Source organism: Neopsephotus bourkii, unplaced genomic scaffold, assembly GCF_033783945.1.
Source record: "Neopsephotus bourkii isolate Nb327-2 ecotype Australia unplaced genomic scaffold, CSIRO-AGI_Nbou_v1 NB_908, whole genome shotgun sequence".
NCBI classification, from domain to species: Eukaryota; Metazoa; Chordata; class Aves; order Psittaciformes; family Psittacidae; genus Neopsephotus; species Neopsephotus bourkii.
Window position 1 is genome coordinate 171,846 of NW_026901402.1, and position 24,080 is coordinate 195,925.

Consider the following 24,080-nt stretch of genomic DNA (forward strand, 5'->3'; position numbering starts at 1 on the left):
TGAACAGTTATGAACAAGTAATACATTTGAACTACAGTTTTACTGCAAAGTGATTTAAAAACTAAATCTAACCTATCAAGTAACCAAGCATAAACCTAGTTTAGTAAGATTTTCCTGCAGCATTTACTGCCTGTCCCTGTAATCAGACTATTTATTTATCATTTACCTGCAATAGCAGAATGAACTGTGGAAAGCGCTGGATAGGTTTCATCATTAAACCATACAGTGTAATTCGATCAGGGCTTGACTCCTGGCACTGCTGCAATGCAAGAAAGCCACACAGAATGTTTACTTCCACTCATGTATTTCCATCAGTAACAGAATGAAAGTTATTCTACATCATTTATACAGTAGTACTATAAATTTACTGTTATTTACTATAAAGACTTTATTTTCAAATATTAATTTTTTTTTTCAAAATCACTATTAAGATGTGGCATGTCACTGGCCTGGAATACCTCCTGTAATCAACACAGCTGGGATAAAGCCACAACAGCAGTGCAGCACCCATGCATATATTGATACAGCACATTCATGCTTTTTAAATAAGCAAGGCACTGAAACATCTGCTTAACTTCAAGCACAACAAAGGCAATGAACTTGTTCAAGTTCGAAAAATGTGATCTGTTGATTTATTGACTGTAATTTACCATTGCTGCTCTATTTCTTGGGGCTAAAAGATTATAAATTTCTACCTACCTACATGTTTTTAAAAGGAAATCTAAGAAAAACATAATCTCAGCGCTATGCAAACAAAAAAATTTTCATTTTCTTTATTAAAGGTAACTAAGGAAAAGAACATTGATTTACGCCTGGAAAGAAAAACATTAGAATCCATTACTTTGGTTATCAGGACTGGTGATAAAACCAGGCAAATTTCATCTGCTTGTACAGAAAACCCCTGTTTGTATAATTCAATTCAACATTTGGAAGTATTTTAGCCAGAATCACAGCTGACGCAGAATAAGGAGAGTAGGGGAAATATTCAAAACCAAAGCACTCCAAACAATACTGAACTGCCATTGTGCTTAAATTGCCATTATTGCTACAACTATCAAGCTTCACTGTAATTTGTTTCCATGCTTATCTCCACAAACAGGTGTTTTTTTTCCCCAACAGCAGCAGTGAAGATTCTGGTCTTCAATACTGGTGGGCACACACATACAAAAAGATAAGGTGTAGAAACATCTTCTGTTGTCAGAGTTCAGTTTCAGTCCCCAACTCTGAGTAGCACCAGCACCAGCACTCACAAGCAGTGATGAAAGGTATAAATTATGCCTCTATTGCAACAACTGGCTTTTAACAGTGCAAGAGTTATGAAATGACAATGCGCTTATAGACACTCTGATCTTCCTGGAGTCAAAGGCTTCCAGCATATAACCCTGTGTAGTGCTGGCTGCACTCCAAAAAATTGTTGGTTAATTTTAAGATCTGAAGACATATTAGGAATCAGTCCTCCTTCTAGGCAACCTAAGAGCTTCACCATTTAGTTTGCCTAGGGCACCCAATTTCCATGTTTGGTGGATCACTGCAACAGACCTGACAGAGTGCCTCTGAGAGGCAACAACTCAATCCAGGACTCTTGCAGAATGGGACAAGCAGAGATCTCAAGCTCCCAGCAGGGTCACAGGTAGCCTAAAAGCCTTGCATTGGGTTTTGTATACCCTCTGTGAGATATCAGTCCTAGAGACTCACAGAACTTCCACTGCCTGTATCAAGCGCTCTGTGCACATCACCGAAAGCATCATGTTCATCAGGGTAGCAAGTATTCTGCACAGAAATTTTAAATTTCAACCCCAAATTGGAAGCACGATTTTCAAAATACTAGGAAATTGTCATGGAACTGAGATCTAGTTACACTACACTACAAAAGTTAGAAGTAAAATAAATCACAAATAAGAAGAGGCCTCATATGTTGAGCTATTATTTGAAGCTCACCTGATGGCAAAACAGGGAGTCCTTCACAAGTAGTCATACAAACACCAATAAACTGATCTGAACAACAACAAAACTACTCTGCACTTCAAAATACACCCTAGATCTAACATCATGTTATTTCTCTGAAAATACAGTAGTGGAAGTGAATTCACTGGGGAGTTTTTCTGTGCCAAATCCATAAAACATGAAACCAAAGTTCATAAAACCAGTCACAAAATATACAGTATTACCTGTCAAATTTTCCCCTAACTCATAATTTACACTGTCTTATTTATATCAAATGCCCATCTGTTTTAAGATTAAACTCACCTTTAAAAAGTCTAAAAAGGCAGGTTTGGTGGCACATGTTTTCTTGAGAATCCCTACCGCTGTACTGAAGTTGTTTACATATTCACTATATGCATCCAATACCATAGATTTAGAAAACTGAAAAGAGAAAAGGGTAAACCTTAACTATAAATACAAAAGATCCCCAAAAGCTTAACTAGACTGAATTCAGACTGTTAAGGACTCGCCTTGCTCACAGTTAAGGGCTTTGCTTGGCTTAGTGCTAGATCTACAGCATTACTGGTGATGTTCAAAATACTCTTTCTGTGGAAGACAGTTTGGAAATCTAAAGATGTAACGGCTGTGAATGATGAAATGTAAATTTACAGAAATAGCTTTATCTTGGCTATAACACTAGGGCAGAGCCTGAGGACTATGGGCAATCAAAGGGCATCCACTGAGATTCAAAGCAGCTGCTGGGATCCCCTGATAATCCCATGACTGCTTATCTTCCAGACTTGGTGAACCAGCAAAGTCCCAGGGCCTTCAATGCCCCATCTTCAGCTGGTAAGGGTTTACCAAGAAAGCAGACAGATTGTGTGGCCTGAAACGAGCAGCACAAAGGGCAAGACTGCTGCCCACTGCCTTAGTAATCCCTTTCTTCTGCAGAGCTAGTCTCATTAACAATACTTAACTTTCTCAGTCAAAACAGGGCAGGTTTCCTTTCAACAGCAGATCTTTACTAACCACTTCATTTTGACTGAAATGGGGTCAAAGCACTCAGACACATATCCCAGCTCTTTTAGAGCAGGCATGAAAAGGTAGTAATTTCCAGCAGCTGGGTGACCACAAAACAAGGCACTCAAACCAGCAGCCAGGCAATCTTTTCCAGCACACACCAGTGGTAGGAACAATGTTGTTCTATCAACCAAGAACACTTCTTGTTTTCTGTAGTTCAGTCATTTACTGGATAGACATCCATTAAGAGTGGGACACTGTTTTACAAATACTCTTTACCTGTGTTCCAGTCTCAGTTAAACCTCAGTTAATGTTTTCTTTTACTCCCAAACATACTATGTATGACTACCTACTTTTTAAGAGATGCTAAGCCTCCATCTCACCTTAATTTTGTTGGGTTTGTGAATCTGTTTTACCCAAAACCAAAACTGTTTACTTAAATGTCTGAAAGCTTGATCAAAACCTGAAAATTTTGCCCTTAATTCTTTCACGTCTACCAACCAAGCCGAAGGCAAGTGCTGGTGTCAGTTTCTTTACCAGTATGGTACACACATACTCTGACAGTTGCCACAGGCATTGGAGAACACAGGAATTACATGGCCAAATTAGACAGAAAGATACGGAGATAGAATAGCAAGCATAAAATAAAAACGGATTATCTGGTTGGATGCATATGCTTACTGAAGCAACAAAGACATCACCAATCAGTTCCACAGAGTCCCACTCAGATACACGACTCGCCAGCGCAATCTGAAACATGGAATGGCATTGAAGAATTTCCTTAATTCTATAGAAGACCATTTTGAGTTTTCTTTCACTCAGTAACTTTGGCTCCATATCTGAAAGGGGCTTCTCATATTGCTGTGGGGAAAATAACAACAAAAAAGAATTAAATGAAAAAACCCAATTTATGTAGCAGTACACACAAAAAATGTCTAAACATCTGACACAAAGCATCTGTAGCAAGATCTATGAAAGTCACACTACAGATTCTTTAAAGATTTGATTATTTTTTCAAATTTCCAAATGACAAAATGAAAAAGATACTAAGGTACCTCCAGGATTCTTTTGAGAGCATCCACATAATTTTTCTCACTGTCAACTACAGAGCCCAAAATATACCTCCTCACAACCTGCAGAAGAAACAAAGTCTTGTCTGAAACTCTAATCAGGTAACATGTTCATCAGAGTTGGGAATGCTGATGATAAAATTCTCACATTAACAAACCACAAGAAACACAAAGCAATAGAAGAAAACTAGAAGAAAAGAACTGCAATAAAATACCACCGTACCTCTTCAAAAGTAATTAAATTTACTGTTACTCTAAAATTATTTATAAACTTTGCCAACTGTTGCAATTCGAAGCTCTACTTTTGAAACTTGTCTTTTAATTTTAGATGCATAAATGTAGGCATTAATATAAATAATAACAGGTATAAAAATGATGGTTGCTACAGTGAATTGCTGCAATAAAAAAGGTAACCAGTTTTCAAAGTCAGTCTTCAAGATTAGTATTTTTTTTTTAATATGTTTTAGAAATTTATTAGGAGAAACCTGAAGGACAAAAAAGCTAACATTTTGGTAAGGCCATATGAACTGTACCACTGAGAAAGTATCTAAGTAAGTCAGCATTCTTTTTTGGGCATTACCATACATAAGTGAAAAGCCTGTCTCATCTATATTCATATCTATTGACAAAGTAGTAAGAGGTTCGAGAAATCATATTTCATATTTACAAACTACATATCAAAATACAAATTACATATCATATTTCATATTTACAAGCTACAGGCTATTTATCACACCTTTTCCATCTTCTGCTTCTGTAATTCAGCTGAAACATACTTTGTATGCATGCACAAGTGATGTGACAGGAAGGACTAGGGAACCATTCTGGTTTAAAATTTAAACTTCTGTTATTGCTGGGTTTAAGGATTTGTTTCCATCCAATCCATTTGCTAATCCAGCTCATTCCAGAGCTTCCAAAAATGAGACTCTGGTGGAGAAGACAGCACAAGAGCAGGATAAAACCACTCCCAACAACTGCAAGGGAAAGGAAGGCAAAACTGCCTCTTTTGTTATTTTCAGCTAGCCTAAATGACCATGAAATTCAAGTCTCAGACTTGCTTTTCTCTGCTCCTTTTTCCATGGCCTCCTGCCTTCCCTGTCACAGCTGCCTTTAATTCTCCACGATTTGCATTTTGAAGTTAAGTGCAGGTTATGAGAGGATTTTCTTTTAAGTATTGGCATTTCAAAAGAAGACTTCAAAATTATCTCAGACCTTGCTTAAAAACATATACAGTAAAATTAGTTGGTCTAATTTGTGTTTAAAATGGATTTAGCAGTGTTTTCTTTATTATATCATTTGCTCTGGTAAAGGAAACTACTTCTAGTCACAGTTCACTCTTCTGAAAATAATAAACATCTGTAGAAATTGGGGTATTTTCAGGCTTTGTAATACACAAAATAGACACTTGATAGTGCCTGCAGGTTACTGCAATAGGGAAACAGAACTTACAAGAAGCTTGCATGCAAGTCTTAAATTTATACTCCCTTTTTTGCTTGTAACAGTAGCATACAAACATAAACAACTTATGGTAAGAACTCGGGTCCCAAGAGCAGAGGTATCACAACTGAGACCAACCTGGGACATAGTATTTGAACAGGCACCAGGTTTTAAACAAAAGCTATCGTGCCACCTGCTGTTTAAAACAAGCATATCCGTAAAGTCTGCTTGTTCGTGGCCAAGCAGTCCAGGCTGGAAGGGGCTCCTGGCCTTCACCTTCTCCAGCTGGAATGCCCAGGCTAAAGTAGTTTCCACAGTGACTACAGAGTTTGAGGTGCAAAACTGCAAAATATACTCTTTCTGTAGACTTGACTTTATTAAAGACAATTTTTTATTTTTTTTCAGGAGAAACCTTAAAATACAGAGAGAATAGAGGATATTTTCTACATTTAAACAGAAATACCACAGCATCTACAGAAATGTCATCTGACTCAAAAATGCTTAAACTCTTTTCTTTTTCATTCAAAATCACAACATTTAGTTTAAGTGTTTAGGTAGTGAAACAACATAATTATTAAGATTTTATACTGCAAAACAGCATTTTGCAGGTCTGGCTGTGTTCAGGACTGATACAACTATATGCACACATACCAATTTTAAACAAACTACTTATTCAGTTCCGAATTTCATGTCCACTTAATTTATGTTAAACACCAATATGTTTGAAGAGCAAGGCACCTGGGAGACATGGATATAGAGCAGAAGGGGAGGAAAAAGAGGCAGAAGAGCATATTTCTAAAAGCCTGCTACCTGCTGCTGTGATAATCCTTCAGGCATAGGAGTCATAATTGCTTCTGTATGCATACAGTCCACATCAATAAATAAATTTAGCTCCTCTTCTTCCAGACACGATGACCTATGATCTACAAGGAATTGAACAACCAAAACATCAACTTACACACCATGCAGATTAAATGAAGAAAGTAAGAAAAAGATCCTATCATCCAAGCATAATAATTACACAATCTTATTTTCACTCACCAAACAAAAGAAATTTCCCAGCACTTCTGTATCACCTGTGAATCACAAATACCACCACTGATCTCTAATACAGAGCATCTTCCAAAGGTATCCTGAAATCCACTTGGCATGAGACAACCTATCTTTTGCTCGACCTCTTCTCCCTGTTCACAGCCACAATAGGGCTGTCCATAGTGCAGGGCATGATAACTAGGGTTAGAATATTGCAGTATTTTAACCCTTGATGTTAAAGGGCCAGCACTTTTGAAATAAATGACCTTTGGGAAGAAATTAAACACACCCACGATATGATCCAGCTTAAAAATTCCACACACCCTTCCATAACTGAGCTAATGTAGGTAACCAAATGTACCAAAATGTTGGCTTTTATCACAAAGGAGAATAAGGGGTTCTGCATTGCTCCTCATGTACTAATTTTATGCAAACAGCAACACCGAAGTGCAGTGACAGGTGGCAGTATGCAGCCAGCCAAACAAGCAGACAGGAGCAAACGAGGAATAGAAAACAGTATGAAAAACTCTTTCAGAACGAAAAGGGAAGGGAAGCAGATTTGTCAGCTGGAAGGAATTCGACAAATTTGCCACTAGCTCCCTGCCGATTTGGTAAATGGCTGCGGGTTTAAACCATCCACAGATACACCGTGTCTGCTACCTAACCTCTAGAAATGCAAGACAGAATGCCAGGTTCACTCATAACACTGCCCTGCTGAAACCGGTACATTTTCTCCAGTGCAAGAGCAAAGCACTGAGGATACAGTTCTGATCGCTGAAATCTGTGCAACTAACTTTCTATTTTCTGTGAATTAGGCAAATTCATAAGCAGTTAGAGGCCATGACAGGGATATAAGGTGTGTCCTGGTCCTTAGTGATCAGATGCAACTTTATGTTAGCTTGCTCACTAAAAACATCTTGTTCTAGTCTTGTGGTTTTAGCTTCCTAAAACAGTACTCTGAAGTTACAACCATTCAAGTAGTTGTGCAGAAATGTGAACAGAAATACATACTACCTCTTGGACTTACCCTAAAGAATAAGTAAGTTTGTATTCAGTTACTACCCCCTACCTCTTGCAAAATATAACTGTGGACTGCTGCTGCTAAGGCTCATGACAAAGGGATGATGTTTGCTCTTAACTAGAGAAAGAATACAAATACTTTTAGCTTTTTTACTTCAACCCACTTTCTGTTTTCCCAATCCAAACTCAGCTTTCATCAGAAATCACCAAACAGTGATAAAGCAGAACAGCCTCTTCCTCCTACTTCAACCCCTTAGCACAGAAAATGTTTGTTATTCCTTGACCACAATAGACTTTTTAAACAGTTGGCTATCACTCCACTAAAAAACATGTCATGACAGTAAACTTTCCTGACATTCAGGAGTTGCTCAATGGAGGGAACTGGACAGACTTAGTACTTAAACATAACTTCCATACCCGCATACATCAATACCTAGATAGAACCTATGGCACTGTTTTACTGGGATTTTGGGTTTTTTTTAAGTGGATCCTTCCCTATAGACCTCAGGTTTCTCAGATCATTCAGATTCTTGCCCCAAACCTAAAACTACTCAAGATGCATTGAGCATATTATCATCTGAACTGACTAGTATACCATAATTTACTGATAGATTTCTATCCGGTAGTCAGCTCCCAGTACAAAAACCTGCTAGGCTATTCACTTAATGTCTCAGAAATAAACAGAAAAAGTAACAAACACTGTAAATAGCACATACCTTGAGAAATGAAAGATTTTGTTCTAATGAAAGAACGACCCTTTTTCACAGCTGCTTTTGTCTTCTCAAGCCCATCTTTGGTACCTTCTCTAGCAGCTCTCATGAGTTTTTGCATCTGTTTAAAAAAAAATACAGTCTACACGTTCAGTGAATAATAGGAATGTGTTTTAGCATGCACACCATGCAAAATACTTTTGATCAAAATACCGCTTAAAAGAACACTGTCAAGTATTTTAGGCTGTAAATACAGCCCAAAGTCAAAGTAATATACAGCAAGTATACAGATCCATCAAAGGTCAGATCTGAGCACCTGTATTTTCTCTTAAAATCAAACCTGTAGAAAGGCACTTACTTCATGGCAATGTTGTATGCAAGCCTAAAGTAGCAGAAATGCTTAAAAATTTGCACCAAAAATCTGAACTCAAAATAGTCTTAAATGCTCAGATTTACATTATATAATAAACAAATGAACTATGAACAGGTCATTAATGGCCAGGGTTCTTTCTCATCTTCTAATGTCCTACTAACTCTGCCAACATATTTCTGATCTGAAGATAATTCCCTAGACTCAGTTGTATGTTAACTATATTCTTAAACATTGTTCTGAATAAAACTCCACAACTAATAATTTCATTACTTAAATAAGTTGATTCTAATTAAGAACTGCATAATTTTGTAGTACACTACTACAGTAAAAAGAATTCCTGTTGCTTTGCTAAGAAATGTTTATTAAAAGAATTTCTTGGCACATTTGCTTTTCCAAAATGCCACAATGTCAAAAAATCCCCACTACTGTCAGATCTGTGCTGACATCATCAGTGACATCAGAACACACACAAAGTTGTCATGCTGCAATCAAGCAACTTGTCCATTTGAGCTGAAGCTTTTAGAAAAACCCCAGTCTTTTCATACTGGCTCCATTCAGAACAGAGAGCAGGGAGATTCTGACTCCCACAGTTTGATCCCACACAGCTGAACAGCCAGGGCCAGGCTGACTCTTGGACCTCACCCAGAGCTGTACGCCTAGCTCATGATCTGCAGTAAGGGCACTGGTCAGCAGGGAAGTACAATGATGCCCTATCACATTTTCTGAAACTGCTACCATTAAAAACAAGCATGAGAAAAGGTCCTTGACAAAGTACTTTTAAGATAAACTGCATAATAATAAACCAGCACATTTAGAATTAGTTTCATACAAATTATTGCCTGCTTTCTCAATTTATTATTAAAAGAGACAACATTGTCTGTGTTGGAAAAGCAATCAGTTATATGTAGCTAGTTACAAAAATCAACTACGCTACCTTCAGCTCATGTTTTTGCTTTAGTTGCTGAATCTCTACTGCTCCCACAGTGTTTGCCATCAAATCTTTCATCTTTTTCTCATAATGCTCCTTTAAACGCGTTAGGTCATGTGAAAGCTACAGTGTATAAAAAGACACAATCTTTTCAAAAAGCCTGCAGTGCAAACTTCATGCTAAAGCACTCAAGTATACCATGCACATTGCCCCATCTGCCTACTGATACACAGACAACTGAGGGAAAATTATCATGTAGGGAAGCTCCAACCTGACAAATGGACCATCACTCCTGTGCATCACTGAACTTTCTGAAACCCAGGCAGGCACCTTTCTGCTATGCTGTCAACTATGTAAAGAGAGGAACAAAGTCACTTAGGCTAAGCTAACTGTGTATTAACTATATTGTGCACATCTCATAAACTGTATGGAAACAACACATCAGCTTTAACCATAAGCATCATTTGTTGAAGCACACACTCTAGTGAGCGTATTTCTGACTGTCCTTCGAAACAGTGAATTGGAAGAATTCTTAAAGTTTGAAGAACCTGAGGTTGTTGGTACCTGAAAAGATGGAGACAGACAGTGAGTCGGGTAAGGAGATGCTAACAGAGGAGGATACACAGTTGTGTAATTTCATCTGTCATAGCCTCATTGTATGACCATGGGTGCAACCATCTCATACATGGGTATATCCATTTGCAAAACAAGGAAACCATCATGGAGAAATGGTCTGGAATACTAATTAATATTTATTACAGATTTTGAGAAGGCCAGATATAAGAGGTTAAAATATAACCAGAAAACCAAGAAAAATATTTAGTGTACCCCTCAACTTGATGTCAACAGAATCATCTGGCAAGATATGAAAGCATGAGGAAAGAGAAGGCCTACTGACTTGAAAACAAGTGGACAGGTCCAGCATTTAGCTCAACTAGGCTGGGTCAGGATGCGATTACTTCCAGCATGAGGATTTTGGCATTATAGCAGTCTAATTAAAAACAGCATCTGGTTCACAGATTAGAAATACTGAATAGCACAAAAGCCTTCCCACCCTTAAATAAATAAATAATAATCAAGAGTCATAACGAAAAAACCTGACTTTAAGGAAAGTCACACCAAGACTTAAATATCCCACCTATAACCTTCCCATACTTTTCAATGGACATCAGTAATAATAAGCAAGGTGAGTCCCTCATAGGCTCCGAAAGGCTATAGAAGGAGATGGATGTTACGGTATTTTCCCAGCACATCACAAGAGCTGAGAAGTAAGAGTTACTGCAAGGAATGGAAGAGAAAAGGTATGAAATGGAGAGGTTTCTGTAAATGCTGAAGTGCCAGTGCAGGGAGGGTTGAGGAGTTTGTTTTTATTTCATTTCAGCAGTCCAAAAGTTTACATCTCTCCTCACTCTCCACCAAACCCCTTCTCTAGTCTCCTGACTTCTCCACTTCCCAGTACCCATCTAGGTGCAGCAGTCCCTCTGACTTCTCCATCCACCAAGTCACGTGTTCACAGGCTCCTCATCACCATCCTCACAAGGCAATTCTCAAGACCTGTTGTCACAGGCTGGAAGAGCCAGCTGCAGGGCAGTATCCCGCAGTACACCTCTTTGCTCCACCACTCCTCAGTCTCTTGCTCAGACATTGTGCCTGATCCTAGCACCATCACTCTCAACTGACTGCCAACAGTTTCCTGTGACAGATGAAAGTATATTTACAGTATTAAAAAATTGCTTTAAATCTCACTTTGTGCACATGTGTAAGTAGAACCCTATGACTATGGCCAAAGCTGAAGCTACAGATAACAGGGAAAGATTTAAAAAAAACACACCAAAACAAAACTGGAGGATGATCACTCAGCTTACAAAGTGCTGATTTGTGTGAGCTCAAGTCTTGCAGTTAACTGCTCACTCTCAGTTTTCCAAATGGTGGGCAACAAGGATGGAGGTAGGGGGAGAGCAGATAATGTGTATTGGAAGGATGCACAGACAATGAGGTTTTTTTTCTCAGCATAAGAGACTGCAAAATGAAAATAAGGGTATCACAGAAGAACACCCTGGCCTCTACCCCTACCATCCTCCAGCCACAGGGTGCTGGAGCAGCTAACAGTACGCAGATGTGAAGTGGTTTGTGGGTGTCTCTCCCTAGCCAGCACATACTGGGGGGCCTCAAGCATTTTACAGCGACTCTGGACCTGCCTGTCCCCACTTGTTCCCTGCACCCCCATCCTCCAAGTGTTCAGAGCAGGGGACCAGCAGCAAGAGGCTGCCCGCTGTCCAGGCAAGACTTCCTTCTCACAGAAAGGGCACAAGGGCAGGAGGAGAGAAGCCAAATCAGTGAGAGCATGGGAGCCTGGTGCTCCTTCCAGTGTATAATCAGATATATGCAGCGAGGGCAGGCACCCATGCCATCAGGGTCTTCCTGCCTCCTGCATCAGGGATGGAGCCAAAGGTACTAGACCAGAGGTGTGTCACAGATGGATCATTTTATCAAGCCACCTCTCTTTTCTCTTAATAAATGTTACAGACTTCTCTTTGATCGCAAAAACCTTTTATTTTTGGGCTTTTTTTTTTTTTTTTGTTAAGCTCAGCTGCCTTCAAGCAAGCAAGGTGATACAGATTTAACACAGAAAGACAGGGAACACTGGTGAACAGTTCTGTGACTTTAAGTCTTGTCAGGCTTACCCCCATTTGTTCTTCACATTGTTTTCCACACTCATTTACCACTTACACTAATCCAGTAGCTGCAAAAGAAGAAAAGGTGAGGAACTGGCCACAAGCAAAAATAATCATTAATTTCACTTTTATCCACTCTGAGTTGTTTATTTTTAAGGAGCTTCTGTTTAATGTTTTCATTTTTTCCCCATTACATTTGCTGTGGGCTGTCACACCCACACTGATTCACGTCTCTGCTAAAAGGATGCTGTTGGTATTTGAAACTGAATTGAGACAGGAAATAAAGGTGAAAAAGGCAAATATTGGAAATGAGGGTAACCTCAGTGACTGAGCAGCACTGCAGAATACATACATGTCTCTTGTGGTTGCCTCGCAAAAAGGAGCTGGGAATTCCATTTTTACACTCAGAATCGCTCTGCTCTTCATAGCTTTCAAACTCACTTGAACTCCACCCATATTCCAGTGAGCTGTTTCCACCATCTTCACCATTTTCAACATCATCATAAATCATTTCCTCTGCAAGAATTAAACCAAAATTAATAATAATAATAATAATTTTTAAAGCCCCATTGAAATTTGTTTGTTTAAACATAAGAAAACTTGCTCAGGATGTACTACAAAGAACTTTAAACTTTGGTACACACATTTTAAAACATAAGTTAATTCCAGTAGTCAAGCAGGCAAAGTAGGTTGCCTTCGTTGAAATAGAGTATTGAAAGAGGATAGTTTTACAGGTACACACCATGATCCTCTTAAAAACACACCCCATTCAAACTGCACCATTATGTCCATGTCCCACAACATGTTTTAGAAGAAATTCAAAGGAAGTTCAAACTGTAGCTATGAACACACATCTGAGCTGAGAAGCAGCATCCTTCCATTTGAAGGCTTGTTGTCTTAGGGACATCATCAGCAGCAGCTCAAATGACAAATGCTAGAACACTGCAAGGATCAAACGAAAATGTCACTACTTCAAGAATAACAGACCAAACTAATAAGAAAATTGTTACACTGATATCTCATGACTTATCATTCCTTTAACTCCACCAGCCACTAGGAGTCTCCCATATCTGCAGGTTACCTTGCCCATAATCCAGCCCGATATTAGAGATTTAAAAAGAGAAAATATACATACTCAAAAGAAATGCTGACTTACTTTACACATTCGCCTAAAACCTGGATTCTGGGACTAAAAAGTACATTTTTACCAATTATATTATTTTAATATTAATTGCCTTTGTCACAGACAAATATCCTCTAATTTGGAAGCATCAGATCTTCAGAAATTTTTTAAACCTTTATGTGTATCATACTGTCCTTAAAGGACACTTACTGAAGAAAACATTTTAGTGGCAATCTAGCACAACAAATGGTCATGCACCATAGTAAATAAGTCCTGACTGAGCAGCAACAATGCAAAGATGTCCTTGTCCACAGCAATACAGCCCACTGTGGGACCTTCCAGTAATAAGTCACAAATTTAACACAATGTCTTCAAATAATAAATTAAACAAATTTCAGTAATAATTTGTAAACCACCATGCCTGCACACCACTAATGGCAAGAAATGAAAATGTTACAGCTTTAAAATTAAATACAGTTTTCATAGAAGAAAGCTGAAGTGTTTTCTTGAATCATTACAATTTCAGTATCATACTCCTACATCCTCTAAGAACAAGTAGATACTGAGTTCCCAATAGGCCAATCTACTCAAACACATCAGTTAATAGCAACCAATCTTTAAACATACTTTTCACTATAACCAAAAACTGAAAAACAGATCTGAGTGAGAACTCAAAATAAGCTTTTTGAGCCTCTGCTCCACCATTCCCAATAAGGTAAAACCTTGGCTCCAGCAACAACTTTAAGATCTGTTCTGTCCCTTGCAAACATGGTCACACTATCAGGAACAGGATCACTTAAAAGCTGAAATAAAACATTTCTGTAATGTCACATTCAGGATAGTGAATAGCCTCACTTCCATCTATCATGTATTTTTATGTTGAAGGAGAACATGCAAGAGAAGAGCATTTCTCTGCACAACCATGACAATGACACGTTATCATACATTATTTAGCTATTTAAAACATCCTTTTCCTACCTACCTTGCCTTCTTTAGGTCACTACAGCTACAACACACAACACTAATTCTCTAATATAGGGAATTCTCAAGCATTTGGGACAGTATCTATAGAATAAAGTGTAATTCAGCTTCTGAGAAGAGTAGGAGACCTGCTGAGATAAAGGCTTTTAAGAGTTAGTTTAATTCTGAATTTCGTAAAACCTACTGATTATGGACAGCCTTAATCCATTTACATATATTTTAACTGTTTAATTAACACACCTATTGAGTATACACACATATAATTCTATATTACACTGCTTTCAACAAGGCTATATTATGAAGACCTCAAACCTGGTTCAGAGTCAGAATTTTCTCTTGGCACGTCATCGTAAATTACTTCATCTGGGTCTAAAAGTAAAGTAGAAAATAAACAGCAAATGAGAAACCCCCTTGAAATTTAATAGGACCAACAAACAGTGTTTGAGAGGCATTTGGACAATGCCCTTAATAACATGCTTCAGCTTTTGGTCAGTCCTGAAGAGGTCAGGCACTTGGACTAAATGATCACTGCATATCCCTTTCAACTGAAATATTCCATTCTAAAGAATCAAGGTTATACTGGCATATGTGAATACAATGGAGCTACGACTCATTTTCCACTAGCACTTGCCATTACATCTAATCATAAATTCAAATAATACAATAACACACAAAAACAGCATAAGGAATTTGTGAAATTTCACACTATTTTATCTGCATAGTTCATTATGACCCCTGGTAACCTGGAAAAAGAAATCCAATTCAACAGCAAATATTTCTTTCTCCTTTTACAGCACTATGTTCTGTGCTTGTCGAGGGCTGCTCATTGACTTACTGAATGGCTGTAGAGAAGCTGTAAGACTTTTTTTTAAAGATCCAAAACTAAACAATGTAACGATCGCTGTAGCACATAAAGAGGTAGAATAAGGATGCAAAATTCTCCAGTTACTCCAAGTGACATTCAAGATAAGCCTCCAGCCCAGTGGAAAGAGCTGAGAACAGGTGGGAAAACCTGTCCAACCACATGGTCTCTACTTTGGTTTAAAGCACAGCTGCCGGCCAAAGGCACAAATCAAGAAAAAGCGTCAATTCCTTCCTTTCCACCTTCTCCAAGAACGTATTTATCAATTACTGAACAAGATATATACAGCCAAACAGCAAACTCTGAACTAAAGCAAATTCCCACTGTGCACTTATTGATGGAGCCAAATTATTTCCTTAAGACAGTGATGAATGACTCTGGACTCCAAAAAGCACTCCATGGAAAAGTAAATGTTACCTTTATTCTAAAATACGCACTTTTATTACCATCAAATGTTTAACTGGTATAACTTGGCTCTGGAACATATACATGTGCGTAAGATACACAATGATTTTAGTTGATCACAACTTAGAATTGACATTCTCCTATAGTTGTACTTTGGTGCTCATCAATACTTACTTTCCATCCATGCTGTGTTTGCAGGATCTGCAACCCACTTGGCCAGTGCATCATCCTCTCTCTTCGCCTGGTTATCTTCACTTGAAAAAAAGGCAATAAAATAAAAACATTAAAAGCTACATCACAGTGTTTTTAAACAACTGTAAAGACAAGACAAATCTTTCTGGCTTTCAGTTCCCACTCTGTGGCTGCTGATTACTCAAAAATGCTGCTGCAGCATGTAATTAGGAGATTATTAATCTATTCTATTTAACAGTCTGACAACTTAGCGACGGAAATAAAAATGCTTCCCTTCCCATCTCAAGAAATATTTTGCTTCCAAGTTCCTCTACCAGAACACAAAAAACTCAGAAAGCAGTGAAGTAAGAGCTGTTCTTTCAGTTCAAACACAACTAAACACTTTCTCGGCCACATCAGGAGCAAATGGGCTTAACAAGACTGTTCTCTTCCTCTGGTTGGTGCTGGTGAGGCTGAATCTTCATTAGCACATCCAGTTTTGGCTTCCCAAGTCTCCCCTTCTAAAGAGCTGTGGAGAAACTGAAGCTACCTCTTGAGAAACTATGAAGAAATTGGACTTGGGGACTAAAGCTTATAGCCTAAAAGGAAAGAGGTGGAAGACATGAGGCTTATTTAATCTGGTGAAAAGAATGCTATGGGGTGATCCAACAGCAGCTACAACTATCTCAAAGACAGCTTTAGAGGTGATGGAGGTGGGGTTTGGGTTTTTTGGTTTGAACTTGGTTTTGAGTTTTAGGCTGGGTTTGCTGGGGCTTTTTTCAGTGTCAGACGATATACAAGGGGGAATGACCAACAAACTGCACATTGAAAGACTTGGTTTGCACATTAGCAGGAAGTGCACCAAAGGGTAGCAGGGAAGACTGCCCAGGAAAGCTGCAACATCTATATCCTTGGATGTTTTCAAGACTCAGCTACCAAGGCCACGACTGATCCAAAGTGTTGGCAGTGTTCCTTCTGAAAGCAGCAGGCAACACTAAAAAGATCTCCAGCAGTCTGTTGCAGCTGACATTGCTATGACTAAAAATTAAAATCAGTTACTTCAAAAATATGCACATTTATACATACGAGACCTCTGCCGGTGCTGATTTTGGTACACGACCAGAGTTACAGAGTTAGGAAAAAAAAGTAAACATGGAAGTGTCACACAGTAAAAATCAGGTACGTATCAAATATAAGCTTTCTTAGGAGTTGAAGCTTTGTAGGTAGTTTAAACATGCTGAATTGACAATCACCTGTTTTGAGGCTCCTCTGAGTTTACAGAATTATAATGACATTCTTCAGTTGCTGACTGAGTACCTGTTAAGTAGAAAAACATATATCATCACCAAAATGCCAGCATGGTTCAAAAGGTGCATTTTAGAGTAAGAAACTGTTTTTACTAGTTCATTGCTAATGAATAATCTAGTTCTATACAAGAAGCTTCTTCACCCAATCCATGTTTGCAAATGAAAGAATTCAGAGATGTAGTGATTTGGCATATGAGCTGTTAGGATGAAATTACCATGTCTAATGCATTTAATTCTAACCTCTCAAACCTATATTCCTCTACAGGTGATAACAACCATTTGCTTTTATTTGCCAGTATTCCTGGTGGTGATAGAGAGCAAAGGTTATATTGAAAATACAAGAAATAAAGGGGAGCAGGGGGAAAGGCAGGATCTGGGGAGCTTTCTGTTCCTCCTGCTCTCTTGAAATTAAGTTGTCAGCTTTGCAAATTCTGGTTACAAAATAGGAGAGTGTTCCTTTTCCTGTAACAATACACAGAACAGAGTTTGTCAAAACTTCAAGGAAAAAGCACACAGCAACACTAAATCCACAAAGACTGGAAAATAAACAAGCAAACAGAAGTGCATATAGGAAAGATAAAAGAGACAGGATCTCTGCCAGGACCCAGATCAAGCATGGTAAAGTGGGAGAATAAACCACTTGGCCTGAACACTGAACTATGGCTCTGGAAATTATTTCATTACATTAAAATGGAATTAGCCTTAACATTCTTAGTGACAAGGGAAGACAGAAGTCCTCCCTTGCACTATGTATGTTGTAATACAGCGCTGGCAAAAAAAACCTTTAAGGAAAGGCTGAAGAACTGACAGCGTACATTCATTTTTTCTTATGCATCTTTACTTGGGTATCTCGACCCTTGCACCGCAAGCAGAGTCCTGTAGGAACTCTTAAAATATACTGGCATTTTCCTTTCAGGTCTGACAAGAAATTTTAATTCATACTGCAGGAGATAGTTCTATTTCTATTTTGACACAAAATCGCCTCACACATCCAGGCTGAGTGCTCCACAAGAACTTACACAAGCATGTACAAAACAGCACAGGCACCTGAAGTTAAACAAGGATTCTCCTTCAAACAAAGTAAGTTGGGTAAGTACAGTACCTTCTTCTTCTACAGAAACACTGCGTATTATGACAGGACTGGAGTATGCTGGCAGTATCAAAGGTAAATTAGATGGCACAGCATAGCCACAGGGGACAGGAACCGAATATCCACTGAAGTTTAGACTCGCACATTCTTCTTGAGGACTGGGTTCTGGCGATGAGGATGGATCTTTGTCTTGTACTGGTGAAATATTTATGACTGAGTAGGGATTGACTTTGGGTGGAGTGGCTTCTGCAACAGGCTCGGATGTTCGCAGCGTCTCACTGCTCTCTAAATTACCAGCCCCTTTAGTTGAAAAAAAAAAAATAAATATCACAAAATCACACAAAAATTAATATTTTATTTTTCGTACCTGTTCAAGCTGCTTAATGTTGCTCTTTGCAAAAACTCTAAACACTGATACGATCCTTACTATACAAGTCGCTTTCAACAGGCAAACTGATGGAATTCCCACACAGTAGTGCTATCCTCCCCATTTTACAGATAAGGAATGCAACAGCAGGGAAGCAAGCTGGGTTGCAAGCATGCCTATGGAAAAACTGGTTTCTAAATCCTGAATAGGAGGATTTCTGACAACTCGTCAAGGTCCTTTTGTACTTATCATATAAGCACATGTCTCAAAACAGCCTTAAACCCTGAAGGTTAAAATCTGGATTCTAGATTAATTTGGATCTTATAAACACAAATACAAGAAATAGTTTAGGAATAGCCATGAAGAGAGAACAAGGTCACTAGGACAGTCCTCAAAGAACAGTCCTGAAAATTTTCTGTTGAGAGAAGAGAAAATAAAATAAGTTTTCCACTGGTATTTCTTGAGGCAAGCTAAGGTACAGCAGAACCAAAGGCCCCTCTGAAGCAAACTGTGATCAAAGTGATCGAAGTGATCGAAGTTTTTGAGCTAGAAGTACAACGTCATAAAAGCGCAACAAATTTTCATGGAAAAGGGTATTTAACTTCCAGGCTTTCAAAGTGCATAGTCACCTGAAGAGTTACCTATCTTTAACTGCCATGAGCACAAATGACTCTGCTTGCAAAAGCAAATTGGATCAAAGTCAGCAAAAATCAGCTGTAGTCAATTTGAGCAGAATACAGCAATTTCCAGACTACACCTCAGCACTGAGAACATGAGCATGTGTTGTAAGAAATGCTTTAATAAGAGTTCTGCTTATGAACAAAAATCATACATTCAGACTCCATTTATTTTTATGCATGTCATCTTAAGATCAGCAACCAGCAAGCTTAGCCGTGAAAGCAGCTTATCTTGAGCCATCCACATGACATTAGAGCCGCAAGGGCATAAAGTTTTCCTGTAGCATGACACTGTGATGGAGACCAATCCATCTGCTTGGATGCCACACTTGGATGGGAAACCTCACAGGAATTGCATGTGATGGTCATTTGCCTCATCAAATCTACTATGAGTGTAACTAGCAGGAATATTCAGAACACTTGTATGGTATCGCCATGGAAACCTCTTCTTACAAGTAATTTTATTGCATTGTAAAGAAAAGGCACCCTATAATCAGCCTTTTCTATTCAGCCTAGTGGAGGCACAGCCCAACGGGCTGACTTACCTGTGGCATTAGCCTCTTGGTGCTCTATGTTATTTCCAGGAACAGCGGAAGGTGGCGCAAGGGCTTGCCTGTCTGCTTCTGGTATCTCATCTCCACTGTCGAAGTCAAACTGCTCTCCCTCGTCCTCCTCTTCAGCATTTGTACCTACAGTTTTTGGTTCATGCTCTAGAACTGTGCAGAAAGATATGCTGTTGGTTATTTGCTCTTGATAATGATTTCATGGGACCAGTAAGCATTCCACATTACAAATGAAGCTTATAGAATGAGCCCTTCAATTTTCAGGTTACTGGAACAGAACAAAAGCTCCTTGACATGTTGATAACCTTATAGAGCTTTCAATAAATCCTTTAGTGTAAACAATTAAATGACTTGGAAAACAATTCAGAAGTGATAATGCAAATACACTTGCTTTTGCCATAATGAACCAAAAGCAAAACACTTGGGAAAACACTTAAGTAGCTGATTCTTTAAACAAGAAAAGTTCACGAATTGATTTATTTGTACAGGGACTTTGGGACTTTATACTTTCACATGATTTTGCCTTTCCAACTCCAACTTCAAAGTCTATTATTTCTTAACAGTGTCAAAATGACAGCAACAGTAACTTGTTTCATACACATCATGAGACACCAGCAGATTGGTTTTCCTACTCCAGCCTGAAACAGTTTTAAACCAATGACCTTATGCAATATGCCATTAGCCCTACTACCACACATAAGATGCGCCTCACTGGAGGTAGGTGGATTGATTTTTTCAGTTCTTACCGTTGAAGAAGTAAAGGCTGAAACAATTACACCCTAATACTGCACAGGAAGTGGGAATGTGGAATTTTTTGTCTTTGCTTGTGAAGACCCTGCAGCACAGATTTGCCACTGTACACTGCTGGGGAGCAGGAAGAAGTGCAGGGCAGTTTCCCTCTGTGCTATTGTTCTTAACCACAGGAGCCTAGAGAACCATGAAGATTTAAACCTCCTCACTGCCTTACCTACCATTGTTTTTGCCATGCATTCACAACACAGAAAGCTTGCTTACAGCATCCAAAGCTTCTGTCAGAGACACTGCACAGAGGAGTCATAGGCAGGCAAGCTACAGGGAGGTATTCCCCAAACCCAGCAGCCTCCTCCCTGCTTCCAGAAGCCTTCACTGCAGCTCCCCAACACAAAAGGACTTCATCCATCCTTCCCTCCCTATGCCTGCCCTAGCTGCTTCTCCTACCTTCTGGAGGAGAAACTCTTACCAGAGATCCCCTTGATGCAGAAATGTCATCTAAGGAATTTTGGGGGGCAAGCTGACCTTCCCCTCAAGCTCTTCCTCAAACCCATCCATGATCAATACCTAGCTTTTACACAGGTGTTAATGTATTTAAAATGTTAGAAAAAAAAGCAGGTAACCATAGCATAAAAATATATATTAAAATAAATATGTAAATACACCAATATGTTACAAAAAGATACATGAAGTTGACAGGGTTCCCCCCACCCATCTTCATGCAGCGCAGTATAAAAACACAAAGTCTTGGAAGGACAACTGGGTCTCCTGAGTCATGACGATATTATCAGCTACTCTACCATCCAGGACACGTTTTGTATCTTTATGATAAAACCCACACAAACCATAGCTCTAGGCTGCTTAGATTGTCATGGTAATCAGCATTCCTGCCAAGGCTTCTGTTTCTTCAGGCAGGCTGAGCCAGCATATTTTATCACAGCCACAAATAACAAGATCTTTCACGCAGCCTCTCTGCAGGAGAAAAAGTGAACTAATTGCAAAAGTACTAATGAACAAAAAAGGGGTTATCCTACATTTATTGTCATGGTTTATGGCTGAAGCAGCAGGACATTTAATTAAACGTTAATGCTTTTTAAAAATCCTTCTGTGCAAAGTCAGCCTTTGGATTAAGGCTTTTCAGTTTTGCTTTTGTCCAATTTTTTTTCCCTAAAAGATGAAAAAAAAATAATCCTGCAGAGCTCTTCCAAGTGATTCAAGACAATCACAGCATTCTTCCTGATTCAGCATCCATCTGACTAGGTTGTACTACTTGCTGCTTGACAGTAATGGGGAAAAGAAAGAAAAAGGGGGGTGGTAGCAACGTTGATTTATTTCTGTTGGTTTGTTTTCCATTTCTTTGTTTTCAGTATGCCTGCATATACTTGGAAAATGCAAACCTGTGAAATAGTAGTGCTTTTTTTGTGGTTACCAGTGTGTGAAATGTTGATAAGTCCTGCAGACAAGGGCAAATAAGTAGGTAGATGGCAGGCACAAGAAAGTAACAGCCACAAGCCCACAGCTTCCCAGGTATATGCACTGCTATCTGCCACTCCTCCCACTGTACTATATAAGTGAATCACAGCAGCAACCACTTCAAATACGTAAAGTAGCACTGTCTGCACTGTGTATAGTGGGAGGGAGGAAAATGAGATTACTGGAATGAGCTGCTCAGTCCTGCAGGATTAGACCACTTGGTACACTGGAATATTGCTGAAGCAAGGCTCAGCTGAGAGCCAGGAACCCACTGGAGATGAATTCTAGACATCAGCAAAAGAAAAAGCATGTACACTTACAAAACGTTTGAGCCACACAGGGAAAACTGCAGGAGTAGCAGGCACCTCTGAGCTAGGTTAGGGAGCTTCTGGATCCAAGTACTCCCTGAGGGCATATAAAGGTAACTTAGGTATCAGACACCTGATAACTCTCTACTCCAGCACTTCTACACTGACACAATTCCCTAGGCACTCAAGTCCAGTGCAGGGCCATTTGTCAGAGACAGACAAGACCTGCCACTGGCAAAAAAAAAAAAAAAAAAAAAAAAAGTAATTTGAGATACTAAAGGCAAAAGAAATGACTCAGGACCCAGGAGCAAAACCTGGGCAACTGATGCACAAATCCCCTTCAACATGCCCAACCCCCATTGTCTCTAAAAGAGCAACCGACCCATATTTTATGATTGTGGGAAGAAATCTTAACATAGGGATTTATTTTCTCAACTCGGGTAACTGAAGATGCCACCTAATCTTTTCCTGTTATGGCTGTTAATGCCGCCCTGTTTCTGTTTGTTCAGAAACTTTTACTTTGCATCACAAATCAACAAGATACAGAAGCCTGTAATTGGCCACAACAGCCTGAAAAGATCTAAATTGGATTGCTGATGGGACAGTGGGATAAGATTACAAAGATTATGGACAGAAAGAGAGAGAAATTCTTTTCTCAGATTGCATGTCCTTTAGAAAGGGCACACTGGAGACAAACACCCTCAACTTCAGAAAGTTTTAAAACTGTATTTCAGCTTTGCACCACTTCTGCATTTGCTCAATTCTGCAGGTATAAACTTAAACCCTTTAAATTTACTGATCCCTTCAGCCTCATACCTTATAAAAATATTCTCCTTTAAGCTTTTAATCTCAAGGGCATACTATTTCATGAGGGAAGAAGTAGTTTCATAACAAAGAGGGGTGCGCAGCTTTTTGCTCCAACTGAAGAGGTGCCCAGCACCTCAGATAAATACCGACTATGTCATACATCTTGCAGAATTTCATGCTCATGAAGAAATCCCCAGTTCTTCCAACCCTTTACCTGCAAGTCAAAGGGATCAACCCAAAAAGTGCACTTCCAAGCAACTGTGCTTGCAGAGAAAAACTGTGATGAAGGGAATTCACAAAGACAATCCCTCTACCCCAAAGTAAGGGAACAACTTTTTCCATTTTACTCGATTTTAAACTGCTTTTTTTTTTTTTGGCCAGGTTAATAACCAGAGTGCTTGGCATTACAGAGTCTACCTGGAATTACTTTGAATAATTAAATTAGTTACTAAAAATCCAATTTGCCCTTTCTCCACTACTCACATTCTAAACTTCCCATGTGCCAAACAGAGCAATGAGAATACAGCAACTGATTAAACTTTTTCATCTTATGCCAATACCATTCTGCAGCATTTGCTTTGATAATACTTCAGGGAAATTCTTTTGTTTCTAAAAATTTCTATTTAGAGTTTTAAAACATGAGAAAAATATCTGATAGAGGGGAAAACTTTCCTTCAAGTTCAATTAAGTGCGAAAGTGCAAATTTAGAAGATGGAATATATACTCTCACAATTATTAGCACAACACATGGATTTTCAAGGTTTTTCTGTGGTATATTATTCGAAGAAATTACTTTTTCTTTAGCTTACTTCAAAACCAAGCTAATTTAGGCTGTGTTTACAGAGACCTGCTGGGGCATAAGCAAATTTAAACAAAAATCTGCCAATTGAAAAGCATTCTTTGCACCATCTGTTTTCCCATTTGCTTTCCCTAAATTATAGTTCAGTGTAATACAGCTAAAGAGTTAGAAGACTGCCATTAATTTTAAAGCTGAGATTAAGTTAGTGA

At 38.8% G+C, this 24,080-nt stretch overlaps 1 protein-coding gene across 1 annotated transcript in view; it reads right to left on the minus strand.

Annotated features, from left to right (window-relative positions):
* Window positions 1-24,080, minus strand: part of ARHGEF10 (Rho guanine nucleotide exchange factor 10) — a 107,528-nt gene that overhangs the window by 54,812 nt on the left and 28,636 nt on the right. The window contains exons 4-16 of the mRNA XM_061357532.1: window positions 19,717-19,887; window positions 18,140-18,427; window positions 16,984-17,047; window positions 15,734-15,813; window positions 14,605-14,661; window positions 12,541-12,704; window positions 9,520-9,636; window positions 8,219-8,333; window positions 6,261-6,373; window positions 3,999-4,076; window positions 3,625-3,804; window positions 2,248-2,364; window positions 167-259 (exon numbers count right to left, since the gene is read on the minus strand). Coding sequence (XP_061213516.1) covers window positions 167-259; window positions 2,248-2,364; window positions 3,625-3,804; window positions 3,999-4,076; window positions 6,261-6,373; window positions 8,219-8,333; window positions 9,520-9,636; window positions 12,541-12,704; window positions 14,605-14,661; window positions 15,734-15,813; window positions 16,984-17,047; window positions 18,140-18,427; window positions 19,717-19,887 — 1,637 coding nt within the window. The remainder of the gene's footprint in view (window positions 1-166; window positions 260-2,247; window positions 2,365-3,624; window positions 3,805-3,998; window positions 4,077-6,260; window positions 6,374-8,218; window positions 8,334-9,519; window positions 9,637-12,540; window positions 12,705-14,604; window positions 14,662-15,733; window positions 15,814-16,983; window positions 17,048-18,139; window positions 18,428-19,716; window positions 19,888-24,080) is intronic.